The sequence below is a fragment of the Pimephales promelas genome, chromosome 11 (assembly GCF_988280905.1).
Source record: "Pimephales promelas chromosome 11, fPimPro1.hap1.1, whole genome shotgun sequence".
Taxonomy (NCBI): domain Eukaryota; kingdom Metazoa; phylum Chordata; class Actinopteri; order Cypriniformes; family Leuciscidae; genus Pimephales; species Pimephales promelas.
Genome location: NC_142779.1, coordinates 13,287,570 through 13,310,089, shown reverse-complemented (window position 1 = coordinate 13,310,089; position 22,520 = coordinate 13,287,570). Strand labels below are relative to the sequence as shown.

Sequence of the window (22,520 nt, the reverse complement as noted above, 5' to 3'; positions counted from 1 at the left end):
TAAAAAGGTGTCTTCTTTCTTTGAAATTATTAATCAGATCTAAAACTTAGGCAGTTGTAATAAGACATTTAAGTCAAATGTCAAGCGGAATATCTTAAAATATTTTCACATATATTGATTAATTAAAATACATGTTGTATGTAGGCTATTCTATTAAGTGTAGGCTATGTGCTTCGAGAGATCTAAAGATGCTTTCAACGAATGGCACATTGATTTGCTCTCTAGCTTGACACTTCAGACACAAATACGTGGAACTCATAAGACCTGTTACAAACTTTAGATGCAATGGAAGGAATGTGTGTTCTCGAATGGGTTTGACGGGGATTTGGATTTTGTAGCACTATAAAAAGGTTATCTGAAGGACTAGCATTTGGAATGTAGCCTGGCTCTTTTTTTTTGTTCATTTTGATCATTTTCGTTTTTCATTTTGGTCGCGAGAGTTCGGCGTTAAGTGTTTGGTCCTTTTACTTAAATAGCCTACTGTTTTATTTATCTTGTTTTGTTTCTTAAAAATAAATAAATAAATAGGCCTAGTATATATTTCGCAGAGACACGAAGCATATTGGTGTCTCTGCGAAATGTCGTGCTTCCCATTTAGCGCTTAGGCCTATTTTTAAATTAAATGTCAGTAATCATCCATCATTAAACAATTTAATACATGGAACAATGCGCAGTTTAACAGCTAACAAACCTCAGTGAATTACTCAGTCTAGCGCTTTTTATTTAGGTTTAGGAAACGTAAGAGAGAGAAAAGAAAAAGAACTCCAGGAGGATTAGTTTGAAGTTTGTATTTTGTAAAAAAAAAAAATAATGACATTGTACACATCAGTCTCTGTGAAGATTTATTTTTTATTCAAAAGATTATTTTTTCTAATTTGTATATACATATAAAATATACAATAATTTACAGAAGATAAATGTAAATACTGTATAAATATCAGCAATTCTATTTGTATTTTCTTCAAAAGGGCAATGCAAAATCGGTAATATACGCGTATTTACAATAATAAAAATCTAGACATTAATCTTACCACCTAGCAAACTAGCATACATGTAGTCTACTGAAGGGATTATGCCTAAACTGGCGAAAAATCAATAAACAGGCCAAAATACTCTGTATCTAACGGCATGTAAAAACGTTTGGTAGGAAAAGTTCAGTAAAATGATGGCATAATGGACGATTCTGTGTTTGTCTCCGCATTTCTCTTCAATAAAGACCAACAGAATAACAAGCATGTGAACATAAAACCGAGTAGTCAGTCAAATTAATGGGGGGGAAACAAAGAAGTGTAGCGGAACTATTGACAGATTTCGTAAATTTGTAGCTATCTTGGTAGCCTACAATCTTTGTAATATGCTACAAAATATTTGGTTTGCGTGAAAACACATGTATTCATTAAAAAAGTGGGCTCAAATTGACAATCCGTTTAGACCAAATAATTTGTCTGCAGGAATAGGCTTGGTAATGGGTAATGTCATTTATGACATTTTTATGTCAAAAGACATGTCAAAAGACATTTTTAATTATTACTTCTTTTAGCATAGGCGTTTCTGCTATCAATCGCAACAAGCTCTTTAAGTTAGAAATAAAAAAAAATAAAAAAAAAAATAAAAACGAATTATAAGGGGATTTCTTTAATAAGAGCTTTGGATCTGGCGGAAACCACACTTCAAATCTCTGATCGCAGTGTTTTCTCGCGCATCGCCCATCAACAAGTGATGCTGATCAAGTGGCACTTGCCAAATCGGCTGTGCCCTCAGTAGAAATAATCTCTTGGAAATTGTTTCCTCTGAGACTACAATCAGACACACCGTGACGTCTGCTGTCAATACACGACAACGTCTTCTGTAGGCCTATTCAGGGGAAGAAGATTCATTGCACTTTTAAAGCCAATTTGGGGACTCTCACTTTTGGAATAAACTGTATTTCACAAGAATAAATTCTTTTAAATTGGTATATTTGCTGAAGTTCTTTAAAGAAAACATATTTGCTATTTCACTCGTCATTTGACTGACAGAACCGCAGCAGACGGTGAACTGAAGGACGTTCTTCAGTCGGTTAAGACAAATAGTACATTCCGTAGGTCACTGGCCCACCGAAAAGTCCCGGGACTGGTAACGCAGGTCTAGCAAAGGAACTGGACGGTCCGTAGAGGGGTGGAGAACCAACGTGTGTTCCGAGTGGGAACGGAAAGGCGAACGCAGGTAGTAATGGCTTGGTTGCAAGTTTCAGTTTCTCTAGTTCGGCTTCTTGAAGCCTTTTTGCCTTCGCCCGTCTGTTTTGAAACCAGATTTTAACTTGAGTCTCTGTGAGGTTGAGTGAATTGGAAAATTCCGCTCTCTCTGCAATAGAAAGATACTGTTTTTGACGAAATTTTCTCTCCAAAGCGAGCAGTTGCGAGGTGGTAAACGGTGTCCGCGGTTTTCGGTTGTTCTTATGTTTTCTGAGGGTACACGGAGGTGGACTTGAGTGCCCTGGGAACAAACAACAAAACATTAAACATTACAATGAGAATAATTATAATGCGTTGCTTTGATAACAATGATCCTGCTTTTTCCACTTATGCTTTGCGTTTATTTTCAGCATTATCAGAAGTAGCGGGCTACGCGAAATTTAGCTAGCTTGCTTGAAATGCCTATTAAATTGATATAGGCCTATTTTTTAATCAAATACATCCACAAATTTGTCTTAATAAGGAATGCGTTTTTGCAACGCATGCAGGCTAAATTAAATTCTACGTTTGGATGACATCAAGACCTTCCTCAACACATCTCACAACAATCGTTTTATTTTCATACAAAAAGCCATTGCAAATCTAAATAAACTTTATTGTAGAAATTCATGTTTATAATTGCCATGCCCCCTCACTGAAAAACTCACTTGGCGGAGAAGCGTACGTGGATGTCTGAAACCAGCCGGACTGTCCCTTGTCATTTAGTTCTTCCATATCTCCTCTCTTGCAGTCGGATAGGTTGGAGACGCTCTCCATTGGGATCTTTCTGTCTGCGTAAAGAGCCATGGGCGAGAGCCTCAGCCGCTCATCTGCACTGGATGTCGGAGATAAAATACCAGATTCAGATGACGTGTATAAAGTCCGTGTGCTTGTTCTGTCTGATATTAAAGATTCCACACTGAACGGGAGACTCTGCGCCTTGCCTTTACATCCTTTGACAGTCGCTTTATCGTTGTTTTGAGACTCCTCTTTGTCCGCACTTTTGCGTTCCTGTAGTTTTCCTTCTTGGGAGAGTGGCCCTTGAAAAGAATTCATCATGGATGATAGGGGGGCCATACAATAAGAATATGTGAGTCGTCCTGAATTGTACTCGTTCCCCAGTGCCTTTTCCTTCTGCCGTCGCGCTTTTGCGACGCCTTCCTCCCTCTCCTATAGCGCACTCGCAGCTATAAACTTCCAAAAGTTCTCTTTTTTTCCCTGCCGCCCTCCAATCGGCTTGACATTTCACCCACATGACTTTCCGCTTTCTCGTCCTGATTGGTCAAACAAGTTTCTTTGAGACGTCACAATGATTTTGAAAGAAATGTTGCATGGTTAATCATACTTGTCTTGCCGAGGTGGTTTATTGATTGCTCTGGGGGCTCCAGTCTTGGAGGCAAGGAGCCATTTGAGAAGTTTTGTTGCAATTAACCAGAGGGGATGTCTGTATAGCGGGCCTCCGTACTCATTAACTGAACTCTTATTGAAAACATACAGCGAAACAAACTTCCTTGGCCTCTTCATCCACAGTTTCTGGGAGATATAAAAACGCTGGATAGTGGAGATAGCGGAAAAATATTTATATTTCCACATGTGATCTATTTTGAGTTTTTTTATTCAACGTCCTAAGATAAGGCTTGTGGTAGTATTTCTTTTAATTTGTGGTTGCCTATTTATTTATTTATTTAAAGTTGCTTTTCAAATTGTAAATCGCATCGAGTCTGTTTTACCTAAAAAATATAACTAGGCTATGTGTTCAGTGGAGAAAAAAAAAACGTTTAGCCTATCCATAAAGACAAAATGGCAGGACAAAATGATGTGACTGAATTGAGGATGATTTTGTCACGCTGCATTACAGCAATTTAAAGCTTGTCTTGGCCCTTTAAGAGTGCAGAAAGCCTCCATTGAGGCGCAACTGGCAACCCCTCACCGTAAGTCAAAGCATTTCATAACGCAGACAAGCCCTGTTTTGGAAGGCGCCAGTCTCGGCAAGATCAAAAAGGAAGCTACCTCAGGGAGAATATGCAACAGTTAACTCCACTTAACCAATTGTCCTCGAAGAGTTTAATGTCAAGGCAATAGCCAGAGGGCAATCAGTTCCCACAGACAGCGCGCACCACTCAGTTAACTGTTGCCTCACTAAATGTCTACTTTTAGAAGGTTTAGACTTGATCATTTTTATTATCGGAGCTTGTTGACTTTGCAGATTTCTGCGAAAGAATGAACTTTCTGGAGCTAGCCCAGTAAAGTTTAGGTCAACCATACTTTGCAAAACGGATTTAGACATTTTTGCCAACAAGTTAAATTAACTACCCAATTTAAATAAGCGACTTGTAATTATATATTTTTGTTAAATATGGGCCTATTTGTTTGGTTTTATTATTAGTAGCCTAGCTTGCAAGCTTGTGAATCATGACATTCATTTGATGAGTTTCAAGACCTGAAAAAGCATATTTCTTCCAGGACGTTGAGTTAACATTTTATCTGACAAAAGTATTAAAAAAAAGTAGCTTAGCTATAAACGAAAACTACTGGCTATGTCGGCTAATATGGGATGTATACAATTTATACGAAACCATTTAAGAACCACATGATTCATCGATTAAAAACTGCGGTTTGCAGTAGCTAATTCTAATTCCAAACCGTCATAGCACTTATGTTTGATATTTAAAATGTAAAATTAGGCGAATAGTTGCTGATGCAGTCTGCAAATAGGCTTATTGCGTTAAGTAGCCTATATTTGATAGACAATTTGTTAAGAGTAATGCCAAATGCATTTTCTACCTTTCAAGATGCGTGTTGTGCATGGACGTAATTGCTCTCTTTCAATCCAACAACACCGGGTGAGAAAAAAAGTGGAGTGCTTTTTCTCCTGATCCACAGTGCCTGCTCTCGATAAGGCGGTATTTCAGCGAAATCCTTGGTGAATGTAATTGCTAGGCCCATGTAACCTCCTCCCATGAGAATACCACTCCAAGTGTTCTTCAAAACCAGTGCACATATTGAAACATTTACTAAGGAAGTGGTTCTCTGATTTATTACAAAACAAAATACTGTAAGTAGTCTGTCTATGTGCTACTCATTACCCCAAAATGGCAAAAGCTGACATGGGTTAAGATGTGAAAGAACCCAAAACAACTGATATATTTATATAAATGTGTATATAAAACAGGACCTTTAAGACGAGCTATGCCTATAGCTACTGATAACTGGAGATTTTCAAAACCAACAATATAGTGATTTTAAAAACTATAGACTATTACGTACAATTAGTAAGCTATTCAAATATTTGCTGAGAATTTTTTTCTTTGTGCAGAATTATTAATTATAGCTACACATTTAGCTCACTTTCTACCACAAATTAATTCAGAAAATGTTGAAGTTGCCACAGAATAAATTAAATGTTCTTGGCATTTACGTGAGACATGATAGCTATTTGCTTTTAGATGCTACAAGTGGGCTGTAAAATGCTTAAGAACATCTAAATGTAGGCTATATAGCCTATAATATAGGATATAGCCTACACGGGACTAACCTAACGGCCCCACGAGGTAAAAGGCTCCTTTGATTTTATTTTCCTCTAAACCTCTAGATGGCAAAAAAAAAAAAAAAAAAAAAAACTTTCCAAAACATCCACTTTTCAAGATGCATGTGGAATTTTGGCTGATCCTTGACGCGATCACGAGCAGGAGCGCGAAGTTTTGCACTTGATGTAATATTTTGGGTAAGTAAATAAAAAAAAAATGTCGGTTTAATTAAATGAGAATCACTAAAATTATTGAATAGGCCTATATTTCGAGACAAAGGCCTTGTTAATGATTTTCAGTTTTGTTCAAGCTAAAGCAACAGTTTTTCATTACTGGAAAGTAGGCCAATAGTATTTGGGGTAAAAGGCGCCCCTGCTGTTGGCGCGAAAAGGACAATAATTAACATGATAAATATCTTTGACTTTTCCATTTGTTGACATGACATGGTAAGATTCAGATGGTAAATATCATTGGTGTCCACTTTAGAGAAAATCACCACATTTATTTATTATTAGCCTAATATTTATATAACTATTAATCATAAAATTTGATTTAATGTTACTGCTGTAAATCCTATATTAAATTATTGTAGGATCTCCTTCAATGCTTTCAGAATCCTTTAAAATATTGTTTGTATGTTTTGTTAAAATATATTTTATTAACATATTTAATGGCAGTATTTATTGAATGAGTAACTAGTATTAACTTAGACATTATTAAAACATATTATTTTAGCTTAAGTATAAATTAAGAATACTATTTTTTTGTAAAAAATATTATGTGCCTTGCCCTATATGAGCCTTTTGTGTGAGGGGTAAACCTTGCCACCTCATACATTTATAAGATTTTTAAACAAAATAAACAGCTTTTTTATTTTATTTTCACACAAAATATGTTGCTCCATAGGTTTACAATACAAACATATTTTTTTCTGCAATCATACACATACTTTTTTTTCTGAAGGTGTGCCTTAAGCATGTAATTGGTACCACCAGAAGCCGGACTTGCATTACTGTATACAGTGCGCCACAATGTCCTCATTATTTGTTAACAAACCAAGATATTCTTAGAGCCAGTGTCAAAGTTGATATGTTAAAAGACCACATTAAGATTTCTATCTGAAGACATCGATGTTGCCTTTTGCTTCTATATGGCCATTAAGTAATTTCCTTTGCCGTCATCTCAGGACTTTATTTCATCTCTGGGGAATTTAATGTCATGTGTAACTTTCCAATAGTCTCCCTTGACTCTCAACCTTTTTTATTGAATAATTAATTTTTCCTGTTACTCTTCTTGAGGTTAGTATAATTGCTTGAAATGTAAACACACAATGTTATTCTTTGGGGATCCCTCATGACTTGACTATCGCTCTGCCAATGGAACAATTGCTCTTAAGCAGTACAATACTGTTTATGTTAGTTCTCTGTGCATGAGTTCAAAGTTTTGCAAAGATCTGATTCTTGATGGAATGTTTGCCTATGTCCAAGGGGGGTTACATAGATTTCTCATGCATCCTTAGCTTTGATTCTCATGTTTAAAAAAATAAAGCCAAGCAGAATTCTATGCTGATTGCTGAGAAACCCTTGTGGTTGGAAAAGGCATCTTTTCAAAGGGAAAATTGTTGGGAAAAGTTGTGTCACTTATAAAGTGGTACGTTTTTGTTTGCTCCTAGTTCATTGGATGTAAGTAGACCTAAGTGTTCGAAAACAGAAAAAAAACATTATAGTTAAATAAATACTTCAGATTTACTTCAATACTTCAGTCTTTTTAATGGCAATTTAGACTAATAATTCAGAATCATGCCAATATCTGGATGATGCAATAGTATTCATACACAAATGTGTGAAGCATAGTTGAAGTTCAAGTTAAATTGCCATCATCTTGGCCCAACTGACATTAATAGTTCAAGACGTTTCATACCCTCTCCAGCCATGCTGACATGCTGTATGTTGAGCCAATCGCAGATGTGTAGTTATGCCATAGTACCTCACACACACACACACACAGCCTTTATGAAGTTTAAGGTCACAGAACTATCTCATCTCTGTGGTTTTACAGCTCTATTTTGTGATCTCATCCTAGCATGTTAGTGTCTTTCTGATCTGTGCCTCATTTCTCTTTAGACCATGAAAACCTTTGAGAAAGCTATACTTCTTAAAATCTCAGACTGTCATCTTCACAGATTTCCATCTTCATAACCAAGTCTATGCTTTTCTGTAGTCACCGCTAAAATGGACCGTCTATAAACATTAAATCTTGAGGCATATCCGTACAGATTGTATTGGCATCATGTTATGATAATCATAGGCATTTAGACGATCAAAGAAAATCCTTGCAGAGGTTTCAAAGGGCACAAGTAACCATTTTAAATGAGATCAGTGTTTTTGAATACTCCAAGGCACAGAACTTGAACTTTTGGCTTCAAGGTTTTTGTTTTTTAATCAGATCTTGTTCTGTGGATAATACTTTGGCTTGTCAAGATCAATTTACATACGCACATTACAGTAGTGCAGTTTTGAGCGTTTTCATCTCTGTGTCAAGCGGTGCCTTGGTGGGGTGCAGTCTCTCCATGGTTCTCCTTAAATTTGGCTACTCTTCAGCCTATTGTGCATATAAGGTTCTCACCCAAGATTTAAGTTTAGATAATTATCATTTTATTTTTCCATTTCATACGTCTATATCGTTTAGTGGTAGGAGGTTATTGCTTGCAAATGATTTGATCCTGTCAAATCAACATTATGCAGGAAAACGTTTAGAATATTATATATCTATGCTATTATCTTTTGCATTTTTATACATATACCTTAATGAAAAAAAAATCCCCCTTGAAGTATAATCTCACAATGTTTGGCTTTAGGCTTCCAAAGTGGTGCCCTGTTTCAGAGATTTCCGCCTTTGACTCCAGAAGACATTTTTGTCACAGCGTGGAGGCAAGTAAACTATGTCAGAAGTCATTATAGACCTTGAAAGCAGATCTGTCCTTCAAGGTCGCCATGCAGTAGGATGGACATTTTCATATAGTGACTGAAAGTTGGCTGATTCAGTGCAATGATTCAAAAACGGAGTCAACTAGAGGCTGAAATGCAAACGAGTACAGTATGTTGGAGCAATTGCGCTAATTGCACCCCTTTAAAAATGTTAGAAACTGCAGCCTGTGTTAGTCTAAAATAAGTATGCATTTAAGTAACTCTTGTTGTGTTGCCAGGGCGATCACAACGGTGGAAATCTAGTTTTGTAGAGTGTAGCCATTGACTTAAATGCTAAAGAGCACTTTGAAAAGTCAACCTAAGATGAAGTTGTTGCCACAAAGCTCATGATGTCCGTTAACTGACCGCTTGCATGAAAAATCCAGAAAGTGGCATCAAGCTCCAACAGGATTACATCATTGTTCCTGGGTTTTACAGAGACAATTGGAACCTTAAACCCTTGTCAGAAGCACAATGGGACACAGTTATAGCCTTCTGTGAAATGGTGGCCAAGATGAAGTGTTGATGTGACAGAAGTAGGCAGAGCACAACGGCTGTATCCCACTGAGGGAAAATTAAAACTATCATTTACATCCCACAATCATGACTTTGCCAAGTCTGGAGAGAATTACCTCTTGTATAATGATTATTGCTGTATCATTGACAGCAAACAAAAGCAGCAATTGAATCCCAGGCCTCCAAAAAGTGTAATGTAAAGTCTAACATTGCTCTAATGTCTGTTACTGTTTCAATTTGTTCTTTTTTGTTGTTGTTGCTTTCTTATTATTGATTCAAGTAACTCAAGTATTTTTTTTACGTTTATCATTGTAAGTTTGTATTTTTGCCAGAGTGTGTACGTCACATTAAAAAAAAATGATTGATGATCCAACCCGATCTCAAAGGAATTCGTACAAATTTTACGAGGTGGCTATTTCGTAAAATTTCGTATTTTCACTCGTAGAAATTAGTACGATATTTACTAAATCGTACATATTTTACGAATTGGTCAATTTGTATGTATTTGTACGAATGACCTACCCCTGACCCCGCCCCTAAACCTACCCATCACGTGGGTTTTAGACAAATCGCACGAATTCGTATGAGTGAGGTCGTGTGAATTAGTACGAATTAGCCACTTATTAATCACTCGTACGAATTCGTACAAATTGGTCGTGAGATAGTGTTGGATGATCTTGAGAGATGCTTTCTTACCAACCTGCTTGTATATGTTTTTTTTTATGTGACACGCAAGCATTAATACGCTTTTAAAACCGAGGCCGTCATCTGTTGTATGGTAGCTTGTGTGCAAATTTTCAAGAGTAAAAATAGATGTTTCTTAAGAAGAGGTGTTTAGAAAAAGACCTGGGTCGAGGTATTTCTTTAGCAGTATTTCTACTCATTCTGACCAGTGTTCTCTTGACGTCTTTTTGAACTAGAACCCAATGGGTTGTTTTGCGAGTGAAACCGGTGGAGGTCAGGCCTCATAAATGCTTAACTACCCCGAAAGGGAAACTGCTTTGGCAAGTTGGGCTTGTGTTTATGTCCATGCGCATAGAGTTTCCTTCAGATTTTTTACTTTGCCCAGAGGGGGCACTTAAAACAGAGGCCTCGGGTGACACGGATAAGTAGAAAGTATCTTGACCTTTTATTTGACTTAACAAGAGCTTGACCTGACCCAATCAGTTTAGGCTAACATCATGGCCCCAATCCTAAAGCCATTTGACTTCCCCACAGAAAAATCTTGCCTGCTTTAGCTCAACTGTCGCACTCATGTTTTCCAACAATTACAAGGGTAAGTTGCCCATGAACTACTGAGCATCCCAGCTGAGAGACTGAACCCACCACGGAGCCATGAACTTATTAATACAGCCAGTCCAATTCTCAGACATTTATATATTGATAAACATTATTTTGAATGCATAGGTTAAAAATTATGAGTTCATGGTGTGCAAATAAAGATGTCCATATCCAATGTATGTACAGTAAAAAAAAAAAAAAAAATTGTATTTTATTGAAAATAACCCAATTGCCTACTCTAATCTGAAACTCAGTCATAACATAATTTAAAGCAACATAACCAAATGTTTGACTCCTTTGAGGACACTATAGCGACTGCTTGTTATCTGGCTAATTTTAATAGCTACAAAGCACAGGGAAAATAAAAAGCATTCATTATGTTTTTTTGTTGTATAAAATGCTTTTATGAGGCAATATGAATTTGTAAATATTAATATAACATTGTTTATCAAACTTATTCATTTTTATGAAATCGGGGACATGAACGTTGCTTAAAGGTTTATTTTACCCAAAAATTATAATTCTGTCATCATTTACTCACTCTCATGTCATTTACACCTATGACTTTTTTTTTTTTCTTTCATACAATCCAATGTTGTTTGGACCCTGACGTTCTCATACAGGTTTGGAATTACATGATGACAGAATTGTAATTTTTGGATGAACTATCCCTTTAATGAGAGGATATTGCAAGTAGATTTTGAGAAAATGAGTTGCGGTTTTGCAGTATTTTCATGTCAGGATCATTTATAAAGCATTCTGTGAGGGAATTGCCTAAATATTCAAGTTTATCAAGTTTAATTGCATGTCCTGACAGACTAAGCATATTTTTTCATTTACTGGCATTTACAGTCACTTTCTCCCTTTCTCTTTTCTACTCCAGTGTAAATGTAATATCCATTACACTAAAAAGCAAATAACGTTTAAGGGGCACCACAAAGATGACAGCGGACAAAATTGAGGCAATTTTTCTGGACTCTAGCTGTAGAATCGAGCCAAGATTTTTGAGGGAAAGCAAAGGACAATGAGCGTGGTCACATGGTTTTGACTATTGGGATGAGAAACTAATTGTGGCCATTTTGTGGTTTAGTGAGGAACCAAGAATGTGACCACATATTCGAATGCACCAACGGCTCGTATTCTGTCTGCAGTGGCTCTCTGTATGAATCAATGAGTTAGGTTTTCACAGAAGTGTGAATTATACCTTTTGGTTCTTCAGCCAAAATTTGATTTATGCCTGACAGAAAACCAGCACTTAACTGTTCCTCAGAGCACACTTCCCTCAGCAGAAATGTAGTCAATTAAAAAGGGCTGTTCTTATGCAGACATTACTTGTCAACCACTCCTTATGTCAGTTTCTTCAGTGTATTTAATGCCCTATTTGTCATTAGTATCATTGCAAATTCTTCATTTCTTTATGGAAGATATTATGCCTTTTCTTGTTTATGATTAGAAGCTCAGGTGTTCAAAACAGACAAGAAAATACGTCATAGTCAGCCTATATTCTAGCATCGCTCCTCAATTTGCTTGCAAAGAAAACGAGAAACTAAACTGTTTTCAAGCTGGATCAAATCCTACAAACAAAGATCAAAACTAAACAAGACTCATCCATCAAGAGTACTTTTTAACATGAGATTTATTTAACTGCTAACACTTATTAAGCACTTGAGAGCGAGAGAGTGTTTCAAGCAGGGAGATTTCAGAGGCTGGGGAATGCAAGCACCTCACAGCGAGGCTCTTTAACAGGTACTCACATGATTTAAAGGGTTTACTGTGATTACGAGTGAGACAGGGCCTGAACAAATAAGTCAGCCTGATTGTCCTGAGATTACAATTTCCAAGTCCTCCCATGAAACCCAGAACAAAGAGGAGGGAGGAGAGCAGAGAGGCCCTCTGAATAAACAAGCCTTAAATTCTCACTGAATCTTAGCTGCGCCACATTTACGAACACTTCAAGCTGCTGTGCTCTCATCCATACCGTACATGCAGAGAGATTTCTGGTGGTGACCGTAAAAACATAGAAATGAGAGCAAAATGTTTATTTTACACTTAGCGGAGGCTTGTGTTTTCATGTTGCCTCTTTTGAAATGCATGACTGTGGGTTGGAGGGGTGGAAAGCGAGGGAGGGGGTTGCGGGAGGATGAAAGCTTTGTTGTGCTTGGGTTTAATGAGCTGGAAAATACAATTGCACTTTTCTGACTGTGAAAATTGCTTTGAGGGCATCATAAATTAGCTGCTGGGAGATACTTCAATTGACAATGCTTTGTGTGATTCCTGCACATGGCTCTCTATGTGTCAGGCGGCGCCTTCAGAGGGATTCAGCCGAAAGAACGCGAGGGGATCCGGGACCTCAGTGCCCGGACAGTCAACTGCTTTTGATCCCTTGAAGTCTTTCAGATGAGATTACCCAAAGTGGTATACAGTGGAAGTCTTGTTAAACCTTATTTTGTGTTTATATGGAGGCCATGTTTGTGAACTATATTCCAGTTGCATTCAACAAATCATGTCCTTGAAGCTTCAAAAAGATAGTTGACCCAAAAATGGAAATTCTTTTACTCATCCTCATGTCTTTCCAAGCCCACATGACTTTCATTCTTCAAAAGAAGATATTTTGAACTGTTTTTGTCCATCTAAAAGAAAGTCACTTAGTCCAAAATATCATTGGTCCCCACTGACTTTCATTGATTGGACAAAACGTTTCTTAAAATATCTTCTCACGCCAAGGACATGACGGTGAGTAAATGATGACATGATTTTTGATGTTTGGGTACACTGTCCCTTTAAGAGCAATTCCACATTATGCAAACTTAAAGATAACTTCTGAACAATGAAAGATGGAACTTGCATATGACTGAGACTTGTGGTCGAATGTTCTCAGTCACGATCCATATACTTCCACACAGTACTTTATGGGGCCTCGACCACAGCACAGTAGAGCTGCCCATTGCCTGCAGGCCTGCATATCTCTGCATTCTAATGCGTTGGTCCCGCTGGGTTTTTAACTTTTGCTCTGTGTAATTGATGGCTTCCACACTCCGGCTGAGTTCCTCGCCCCTCTCCCTGGCGATTGTTGGTATATTTCTGCCGTTTGGGCTCTCAGGTCTGTTATTGTTCTCACAAATAGAAGTGCAAGAGGGGGGCTGGGTGAGTTTCGAAGAAGTGCCCCCCTGATATTTAGTCAACTCCGAAGGGCACTTTTCATTCCGCCTTTGCAAGCTTGGCACATGCCTTCTGTTACTAAGTGGCTTTGCATTGAAAGACTCCACAGCTTCTATTCTTCGGCCCACTAGGTGCCCAGACTTACAGCTCTGGCAGCTGCTGGGCCCTCCAAAAGGCTCTATAGAGCGCTCTCTGCAGGTGTGCTCTCCTGCCAGAGCAATTTCCAATCAAAGGCCCTTTTCAGCCCACTCAATGGGAAGCTGACTTCGTATGTGCCACTGCTCGAGAGTAGCATTCACAATGGACGCCTTCTCTAAACAACGTTGCTCATATGGAGTACTGCCACTAGGCCTTTTTCTCTCCGGTTTTTCTGTCTGCGATCAGAGCCAGCGGCTGGCGCGGGCTGCTTTTTTCGGTATAGAAGACGGGCAGCTTTTTCCCCCTGCAATTATCAAACGAGTTGTTACACATTACTCATAAGGTGTGGCTCTCCCCTCCTCTCCCTCTCAAAGGCCTCCTCTGTTTTTCTGAAGAAACTGCTGGCAAGCTGAGACATCTATTCATTTGGCTACTTGAGTGTAATTGCCCAGCTCTTTGAAGCCTGTGAGAGGCGAGTGATTTCGCCTCTGCCCTTGGGCGACGGTGGCGACATCTCCGGCGACCTCTGCGAGCCCCTGCGGTCGGCGGAACACCTCCGCCAGGGCAGCCTCCATACAGAGCGGGAATAATGGTGCCCAGGCTGCTCAATTTCTCCTCCTTTTCATCTCTCCCTTTGAAACTTTTATTAACAACAGCTTTCACACTCATATCAAGAGGCTTAAGTAGACAAGGGAGCTGGACTCCCCGATGCTGACGGCCGAAAGTCACCACTGCATGACTTTCCTTCACATCAGTGAGGGTTTGAAGCGGGGGCCGCATTGAGAAAACACAGACTTCTCAGTTCACACCAGTGTGCCTGCTCCCCCTCTGCCTTCGTGTTTTGCGTGTCATCTGCGATGTCAAAGAATTCCCCGTTAGTTGTTTTTGACATAACGCGCATCTTAATCACGTGTCTTCTCTCGGAACTTGTTTCACAGATTCTCTGTGGGTTCTTTTTTTTTTTTAAATCAAAGACAGGTAAATTGTTGACATCGCTGACGGTTTTAAAATATCATCCATTGTATTAGACTGCATGTCTTGATATGACAAATAGCAGTGATAAAAACGCAGCTGAGAAGCATCGCATGTGCCAAGAAAAAAAAGCTAGGATGGGACAGCCCTACCATAGACAGCCTGGAATGCTTTGAAACATCTGAGTGCCTGAACTAATTAAGTTTGGTAAGTAGATGTTATCAGTTCTGGTCTAATTTCACTAAGTACTTTCGGAGGGTTTTCTTGAATCAACTCCACTTTGTGTTATTGCCTGCCCAGGGCTGTTTACTTTTCTCTTAATTACATTCACAATTCGATAGGGTGAATTACTACTCTATTTACTAGTTACCTTGGAATTTAAGACACAGGTTAAGGTGATGGAACGCAAATGGAATTACATGTGCTTTAACTTGCGTAACAATTTAACACAAAAACTTGGATTAACAGAAACTGAGGGAAAAAGGCCTCATCCAGGCCTCGTCCATTCAACCTTTGCGTGAGCAATGAAAGAATGTCTAATTCTGCTTATTAACCCAAATGACACAAATGTTTTTAAATAGGCTATATAGACCATTTTGCAAGATGTAAACAACACTGGTCCAGAAACACTTCCTGTTTCAGTTTGTAACTGTTTTCTTTATTTCACATGTAAAGAAAAAATCTTAAAGATGTTGTTTAACTTTTTGATTCAGTTTTAAATGTTCTGTTGGTTGTATTTTATCCCAGCTTTTATGTAGTGTTAAAAACTGAAACAGGAAGTGCTTCTGGACCAGTTTTGTTTACATCTTGCAAAATGGTCTATATATATATATTTTTTTTTTATGATTAACATGATGAACTATTAACTTATACAATCAGATTCCTGTCAAATTCCCCAAAGTTGTCATTTCCGTTGTGCATGTTACATGAAGAATATTTCTTCTCTCATGTATTCTTTATTTTGGGGAGGGAAATTCTAAATTGCTAAGTTCCATGAACACTTTACTTAGAGCTTGTTATTCTCCACTCTGAATGATAAAGCTGGAGACCAGGTAGATACCAGACACGCAGGCCAGACTCTCTCCACTGGGCCCTTTGAATGCTTCAGCATGTATGATGTCACCATCTAAACATACTTTGTCTTTCTCTGTCTGTCTGAAAAAGGAAATAAATGAAATCTCTCCAACAGCCCAATGCCAAGCATAATGTAATGCAAAAATGTATCGCTCATGTGGCGAACAGATCTGGCCGTTTGACTAATTCAGCGGAGTTGTAAACAAGTACTAAAAAAATCTGCTTGTTTAAGCTGAGAAGGTGAAATACCTTCTTAGTGTGATATTTAAGATCTAAGTTTGCTGGCAGGGTGTACTTTACACCACTGCCTGAAGACATTGTGTCCTGTCTCATGCAGAGAAAGAGAGAAAAAAGAACACAGGGCTATTATGGGTTTGATCTGGCTCCACAAGGCTCTGATGATAGTCTCAGGAGGGTTAGGAGGTCAAGAGATGCTTTCATAGTAGCATGGATAAAACTAAGCCTCGGGAGACGACAGATTGATGAGACTAAATGATATCACAGACTTTGCGCAAAGTATTAAACAAAAATACATGTAATGAAATACCGAGAGGAAAGATGTCTACAAGTCGACGTTGGATGGACAACCACGGCAATAAAACCAAACAGGGTTATGAATATTGCATGCTACTTGTATTATTTGCTTTGAGGTTTTTAAGAGAGACACATTTCCTGTAGCCAAGTCAGCTGGTAACAATTTTGAGACATATTAAAGCAAGTCTTTGCCAAAGAACTTCCCTTTGGGATACTTCGGGAGGCTATACGTAAACCAATAATGTAATTATAATCCAGTTTAGTAAGAATTAGCAAGTTCTGCATTATTTATATGAGGCACAGTTTAAAAAGAGCCCAAGATTCCCTGTTGACTTTTAGTAGCTTGTTTTATTTTAATACAGACCAGTAAACTGCACATCTTCTCATTGCCAACTATGGGGTGCTAAACTTGATATTTCACAACATTGTAGTCTAAAGACAGAAAGTGATGGACTAAATTGATAAAGTAAGCATCATTGAAGTGATTACACCATTGTAAATATTTAGCACCATATGAAACAGGTAAAAAAAAAATATATATATATTTTTTCATATATTTGTATTGCTTCGACTTCACTGCCGTCTCTTTGGTAAGAATCACTGTAAAAAAAAATATTTTCATGATTTGTAATCACAACATTTTTTCTTTTGTCAAGTCAACTAAGATCATTTATGAGTTCAGATAACATAATATTTTGAGTTTCTGATGATTGAATCAATCTCCTTCATTGTATTAACTCAATTTTTCCATTTCAATGAACTTAACATTTGTAGGCAACCAGGTTACTTTTTTTTTTTTAAGTTAAACCAACAATATATTTTTTTTTTACAGTGTGGGCCTTTGCCATGCAGAATGCAAAGGAATGTTTGTGGACAGTGAAAACTTGGGCAATATTCAGCGTAAAATACAGTTTAGTGCAGAACGTCTGTTATTTGGCTTCAGTTTCATCTGAGTGGGTATGTGAGAGCTGTACAGCATAGTGTTCACATGGGGCATTCGTTATCTTAACAAGCACCATATTTGACCCTGGTTGTATGTTTTTCTCTGTATGTCATGTCCTATTACTGACTCAAAAGGCCTTAATGTTCTTTCTGTGCAGCCTTTGAAGAAACACCAGATAAGCAGAGGAAAGTTATTGTCTACCATTTTGTCTTTTATCAGTTATCTCTTTCATTAGCCAACGGTCTTCAAAAACATTTTCCTTAATTATCACAAATGTTTGGTATAAATATCCAGACATACAGTACACATTTTATGTTGTTGCTGAAGAAGAATCTTGTTCCCATTTTACATTGAACTTTTTACAGGTTTGACATTTGACCAGCTAAACCATAGCCAGTACTATGTGCACCCTGTTAAACCATAGAACAATCTGGCTATGTGCATTTCATTGTTTTCTTGCTTTATTTGTTACAGTTTATAAGCACACAATACGTTTCCTTCACTTCTGACACAAGACATAGAGAAAAGCAAAACAATGGGGATGAAAAATGTACATGGAGAACCTCAAGTGATAAGCTGCCTTGTTGGTCTAGTATTGTATGTGGTTTTTGCAGACATGTAATTAGGGTTTCTGAGGTCTGGAGCCAGACAATCCCGTGGACAATGGCTCTGAACAATGTGCAGGCTGGACATGTGAACCCTGCCTCTCCCTGCCTCATCACACACAAGGATGTCCAGTTTAGTGTAATGACATACAATTAGAAATAGATATTCTAGGTCAACCGCTTGTTGTGACTACTGACTGTTTAACCTGGCATATCTGTATCTAAAACCTATGTTAATCTGCTCTGGATGAGAGGGACCTTTTGAAAGCCTCTTTGCTTCTAATGTTAAAGGGAGCAAATAGTAATTCTAATTCTAGTAAAGTGACTTAAAGTGAAGATATAACCTACAGTTTACAGTAACTTGACATTATCTTCTCAAAACAGTGTAGCTTTTCCGTAACAAGAGGTAGTAATGAAAAGCGGTAGTCTACAATGGTAGACTAGACTTTGTCTCTCTTTTTCGTATGCACTAGAAATGTTTGATTCATTTTTGACAGTCGGTTAATTTGATGGTTCATTTAAATGACCTGGTTCAAACATTAAATAACTAATTCATCAATTAGCGATCTACAGAATAATATTATAATAGGCTGTATATTACATTGATTTTACACAATAATCTAATTTATTTGATTGCTGGTGTTCATAACAATGTGTTAGACTATTTTAGGTTTCATAAAAGTGGTGTTTTAGTTTTATTGGTGGTAGCTAACAAAAATATGTTCCAAGTACATTTTGCTAAAAAAATGTATTAAGTTGAGATTCTAAGACGGTAATTATATCAGACAATATAATGAATGTAAAACAGATGAATGTCCAAAACGTGTCACTTTCTTTTCTTTTTTTCTCTTTTTTTGTTGATCTGCAACCATGTTTCATCATCTGCCCCCAGTTTTTATGTATACTCATGGGCAAAAAAATGGGCTAAGCCAAAATAGTCAAATATTTAGTGTTCTTTTAATGGTCTTAACAATTTGAATCACAAATCAATGGTCAGGAAATTTGCAAGAATTGCACAAATACTGTAGATAAAGTAACAGCATGGAATAGCATCCCCCAATTTGCAATAGCATTTTACAGGTAGTAGAGTCAGTGTTGTTTCACTCAATGTCATTACTTCAAACAGTTCATAAGTAGTTGAAAAATGTCTCCCAGTTCATTTGAGTTCAATGTGAGACCAAATAGCACCCAAGCTATTTCTGGTTGTCTTTGTAATTTGGGCAGGAGCACTTTCTTGTTGAAAAATAACTGATCATTCCTCTTAAAGAGATACTTCAGGATTTAGTATTAAGCTTTGTATTAGTAGAAAACCTGTAGTATTTTCGATTTACCATGCTTTCCAGCCTCATATTCCCCTGGGACGAGAGATTTATATATTTTGTGTCTGGAAAAAATCCTCCGATGGCGCAAAAATCTTCATTTTGCATCAGCGGAGGATTTTTTGGTCAGAGGCTAAAGACAACAGCCAGTAGTAGGGGCTGTTCTGCATGTTTTCAACCTGCCATAGAGGGTGGGATCTCACTCACAGGATGAACACATATGGCGCTTTTCCACTGCATAGTACGGTACGGTTCGGTTCGGTACGGCTCACTTGTGGTGCTTTTCCACTGCATGGTACGGTACAGTACGGTTCGCTTCAGGTCGCTTTAAATGGTACCTGGTCTGCTGAGGTTCCAAGCATACCGTACTGGTACTAAAATGTGACGTGAAACACTGCAGAACACTGATTGGTCAGACAGAATCGTCACTACCAGCGTCACTACTAGCGTCATTGGATTTGCGACACGAGACACTTTTTTAGCAGTATTTTTGTTTTGCTGCCATCAACCTCATTTTAAACACATTTTTCCATCTAGCAGTTAAAAACAACCACATACCGAGAATCAGGAACACCATCCCCTCGATAGTCTCCATTGTTCCTGTGTTGTGGGTTTGAAAATGTGGCGCTTTTAAGATGATGTCATGGCAGTAGAGGCGCGCGCAAATAACGATCAGTCCCACACACTTTGAAGGAGTACTACTGCAGTGGAAACGCAAAGCGAGCCGAACTGTTCCGCGCCGAGTCGAAGCGTACTGAGCCGAACCGTACCGTACTATGCAGTGGAAAAGCGCCAATAGTGTCAGCCATCTTTTTTTTGGAAGCCAAGCTAGCAGGCTCTTGCTCTGTGGAGAAAGCTGAGTAGTAGGGGTTACCATACTATTTTTCCCGGACATGTCCGGCCGTCGGGTTTAAGTTTTTGCTTTTTGCAGTCGCCATTCATTGTTCACATGCACACCTTTTGTTTCAGTAACTGAATTCATTCCGAATGGTGATTTTGAATGTAGTGTTTACATGAACGTTACACAAGTGATCGGTTGATGTGTGTTTTAACATTGCTAAGAAAATTCCCACTCCTCCGTGAGAGATACGAGACCGGTGCGTCTCCTCGCGCCGTTCTCCCGCGGCCCTAGCCTCATTCTGCTCGCCACATTAAACATAATCAATGGCGACTGTAGAAGCCAAAAGCCGAATCCCGAACATTTTGGGCGACCTCGAAATAAATTTTCGGGTAGACTCATCACAGAGACTCACTAGTAGCGTAGACTTGTTGTTTAACTACTGCGCTCTGTTACCGTTAGGCGTGGCCTCCTAGGGCAGCGAAGCAAGTGCATTCTGGGAGTTGTTGTCTTTCATCCACATAAGCCAAAAATATATATTTTTTAAATATATATTTTTATATATATTTAATACCTATTCTGCCTTTTCTCAGTCTAGAAAGCTCCAAATTCATAAAAATACTTTCACATTTCTATTACATAAATGACCCATTTTATATACACATTCATCTTTCCAGAGGTGAAGTATAACAACTTTTCAGTTGTGGGAAGCAAGCCATTCTTAAGTACCGGTATTATCCTGTTTCTCCAAAGCATTAAATGACTTTTGACAGTGAAGTAGCTCACCAATTCCAGCAGCTAAAAGGCTCCCCACACAATGACACTCTTCCGCATGCTTATCTGTAGCTTCCTACTTTTTTTTCCAAAGGATATTTTGATTGTAGTTTAACTAAATTGTGATTGTGTGTGTGTGTGAGAGTATTATTACAAAAATTGTCATGATCGGATGATCAGATCCTTGGAAAGGTCTTTTAAGCAGGACTATCTTCATAAGCACTGTGTTGTAGAAATCTTGATATATTGGTGACCAATTTGATCTTATTAGTGATAATAAATCATCAAATTTCTTAGCTTGCACTTCTGCTATTTATACAGAACCTTATGATGTGCATTGTGCTCATGTACACACTCATAGTCTTTTATGCCAAATCCTTTTAAAAATGACCTTTATTTTGTTTGTGTGTCTCTGATCATGTTACATGCATTTAAAATCTTTCCATTCTGCATGTGAAGTTTCCTTGGTTCATCCTTGTCTCTGTCAACATCTTTTAGTGCTCCAAATGGATCTGACATGAGCACAGAATCACTCAGATTATTGTAATATCATACTTGGGTTCCTGCACTGGAAAGAATGCCTTCATCACTCTTGTGTTTTTGAAGTGCAGCTCTGTTTCTGAAACCCTGCAGCATGTAAGCCCAAACTTCTCTCTAATCAGTAAAAGTAAAATACATATTCGGGAGACACCTACTCAGCCGTAAACAACCCTGCTTCGTATTAAGGGCTGTTGGTAAAAATGTCATTTTTTGAGTACTGTTTCTATTGCCTTTAAATCAATTGGTTTTGTCACGTCCTTCAGGGCTCAGTTTTGGTGCGGAGCAGCCTGCTTCAATTAGTCTGATGGAACCCATGTGGCTGCTATCAGTGCTGCCATCTTCTCCCCACGGTCTCGGAGAAGACTGGCTCCTCTCCATAATAAGCAGAGAGCAAACACTCTCTCTCGCAGTCTGTAATATCACCCCACACCTCTGGACTACACCTCCAAGCTGACCCACATTAAAGCAAACCCAAAGGTTCAAAAGGGACCCGGTACTTCCCATGCAGAGCCCTGTAGATATGAATTACTATCTCTTCCTCAAATAGAGTTGAAAACTCTTCAAAGGTGAAAAGCACTTCAAAATAGACATTGCATAAGTCTGTTATACTAAACATTTGCTTGTTTAGGGGATAAGGGTAGGACTGATTGAATGTTTTAGGAGGAGCTGATTCCCAATATGGGGAGACTTTGACGTTATAACATATTTTAGCGAAATTTATTAAGGTGTTGGCTAAAATTTGTTGAAATTAATGAGTACAAATCATATCTCATTGTAGATAAAAGAAAAGTAAAATGCCCCACAACGGTTTGCAAATGCTCTGAACTTTCTTCCCTCTTATTGATGGTTTAGAATGAAGAAAAAACAGCATACCAAAAAATTGGCACGTGTCCTGTTTTGCTATCAGCGTTTCGCTAAAATTTTCATAGTTACTTCTAAATAATCTCATAAATGAGTTTAAAGCCTTAATGTTTTGCTTTTTAATATAAAGCTGTGGTCTCATTGTGTTCACGAGAACATGGTCTGACATAATTACCGTCTTAGAAACTTGATTAAATTTTGTCACCCCACACCACCTTTATAAAGACACAGTTTACCAAATGTAATCATGGTGCAATTAA

General features: G+C 38.1%; 1 protein-coding gene across 1 annotated transcript; it reads right to left on the bottom strand.

Moving 5' to 3' along the window:
• Positions 1–829: 829 nt before the first annotated feature.
• msx3 (muscle segment homeobox 3) lies at positions 830–3,401 on the bottom strand. Its single transcript, XM_039672896.2, has 2 exons — positions 2,882–3,401; positions 830–2,475 (listed from the first exon to the last, which is right to left on the bottom strand). Exons 1-2 carry the CDS (start codon positions 3,288–3,290, stop codon positions 2,060–2,062), a joined length of 825 nt encoding a protein of 274 aa, XP_039528830.1. The 5' UTR covers positions 3,291–3,401; the 3' UTR covers positions 830–2,059.
• Positions 3,402–22,520: the final 19,119 nt, after the last annotated feature.

What these genes read in the sequence shown, in the direction of transcription:
- msx3 (XM_039672896.2), bottom strand. Translation starts at nt 3,290, where the DNA reads ATGGCCCCCCTATCATCCATGATGAATTCTTTTCAAGGGCCACTCTCC. An exon ending in CACGTACGCTTCTCCGCCAA is followed by an intron (nt 2,476 to 2,881) that starts GTGAGTTTTTCA and finishes GTTTGTTCCCAG; the next exon opens with GGCACTCAAGTCCACCTCCG.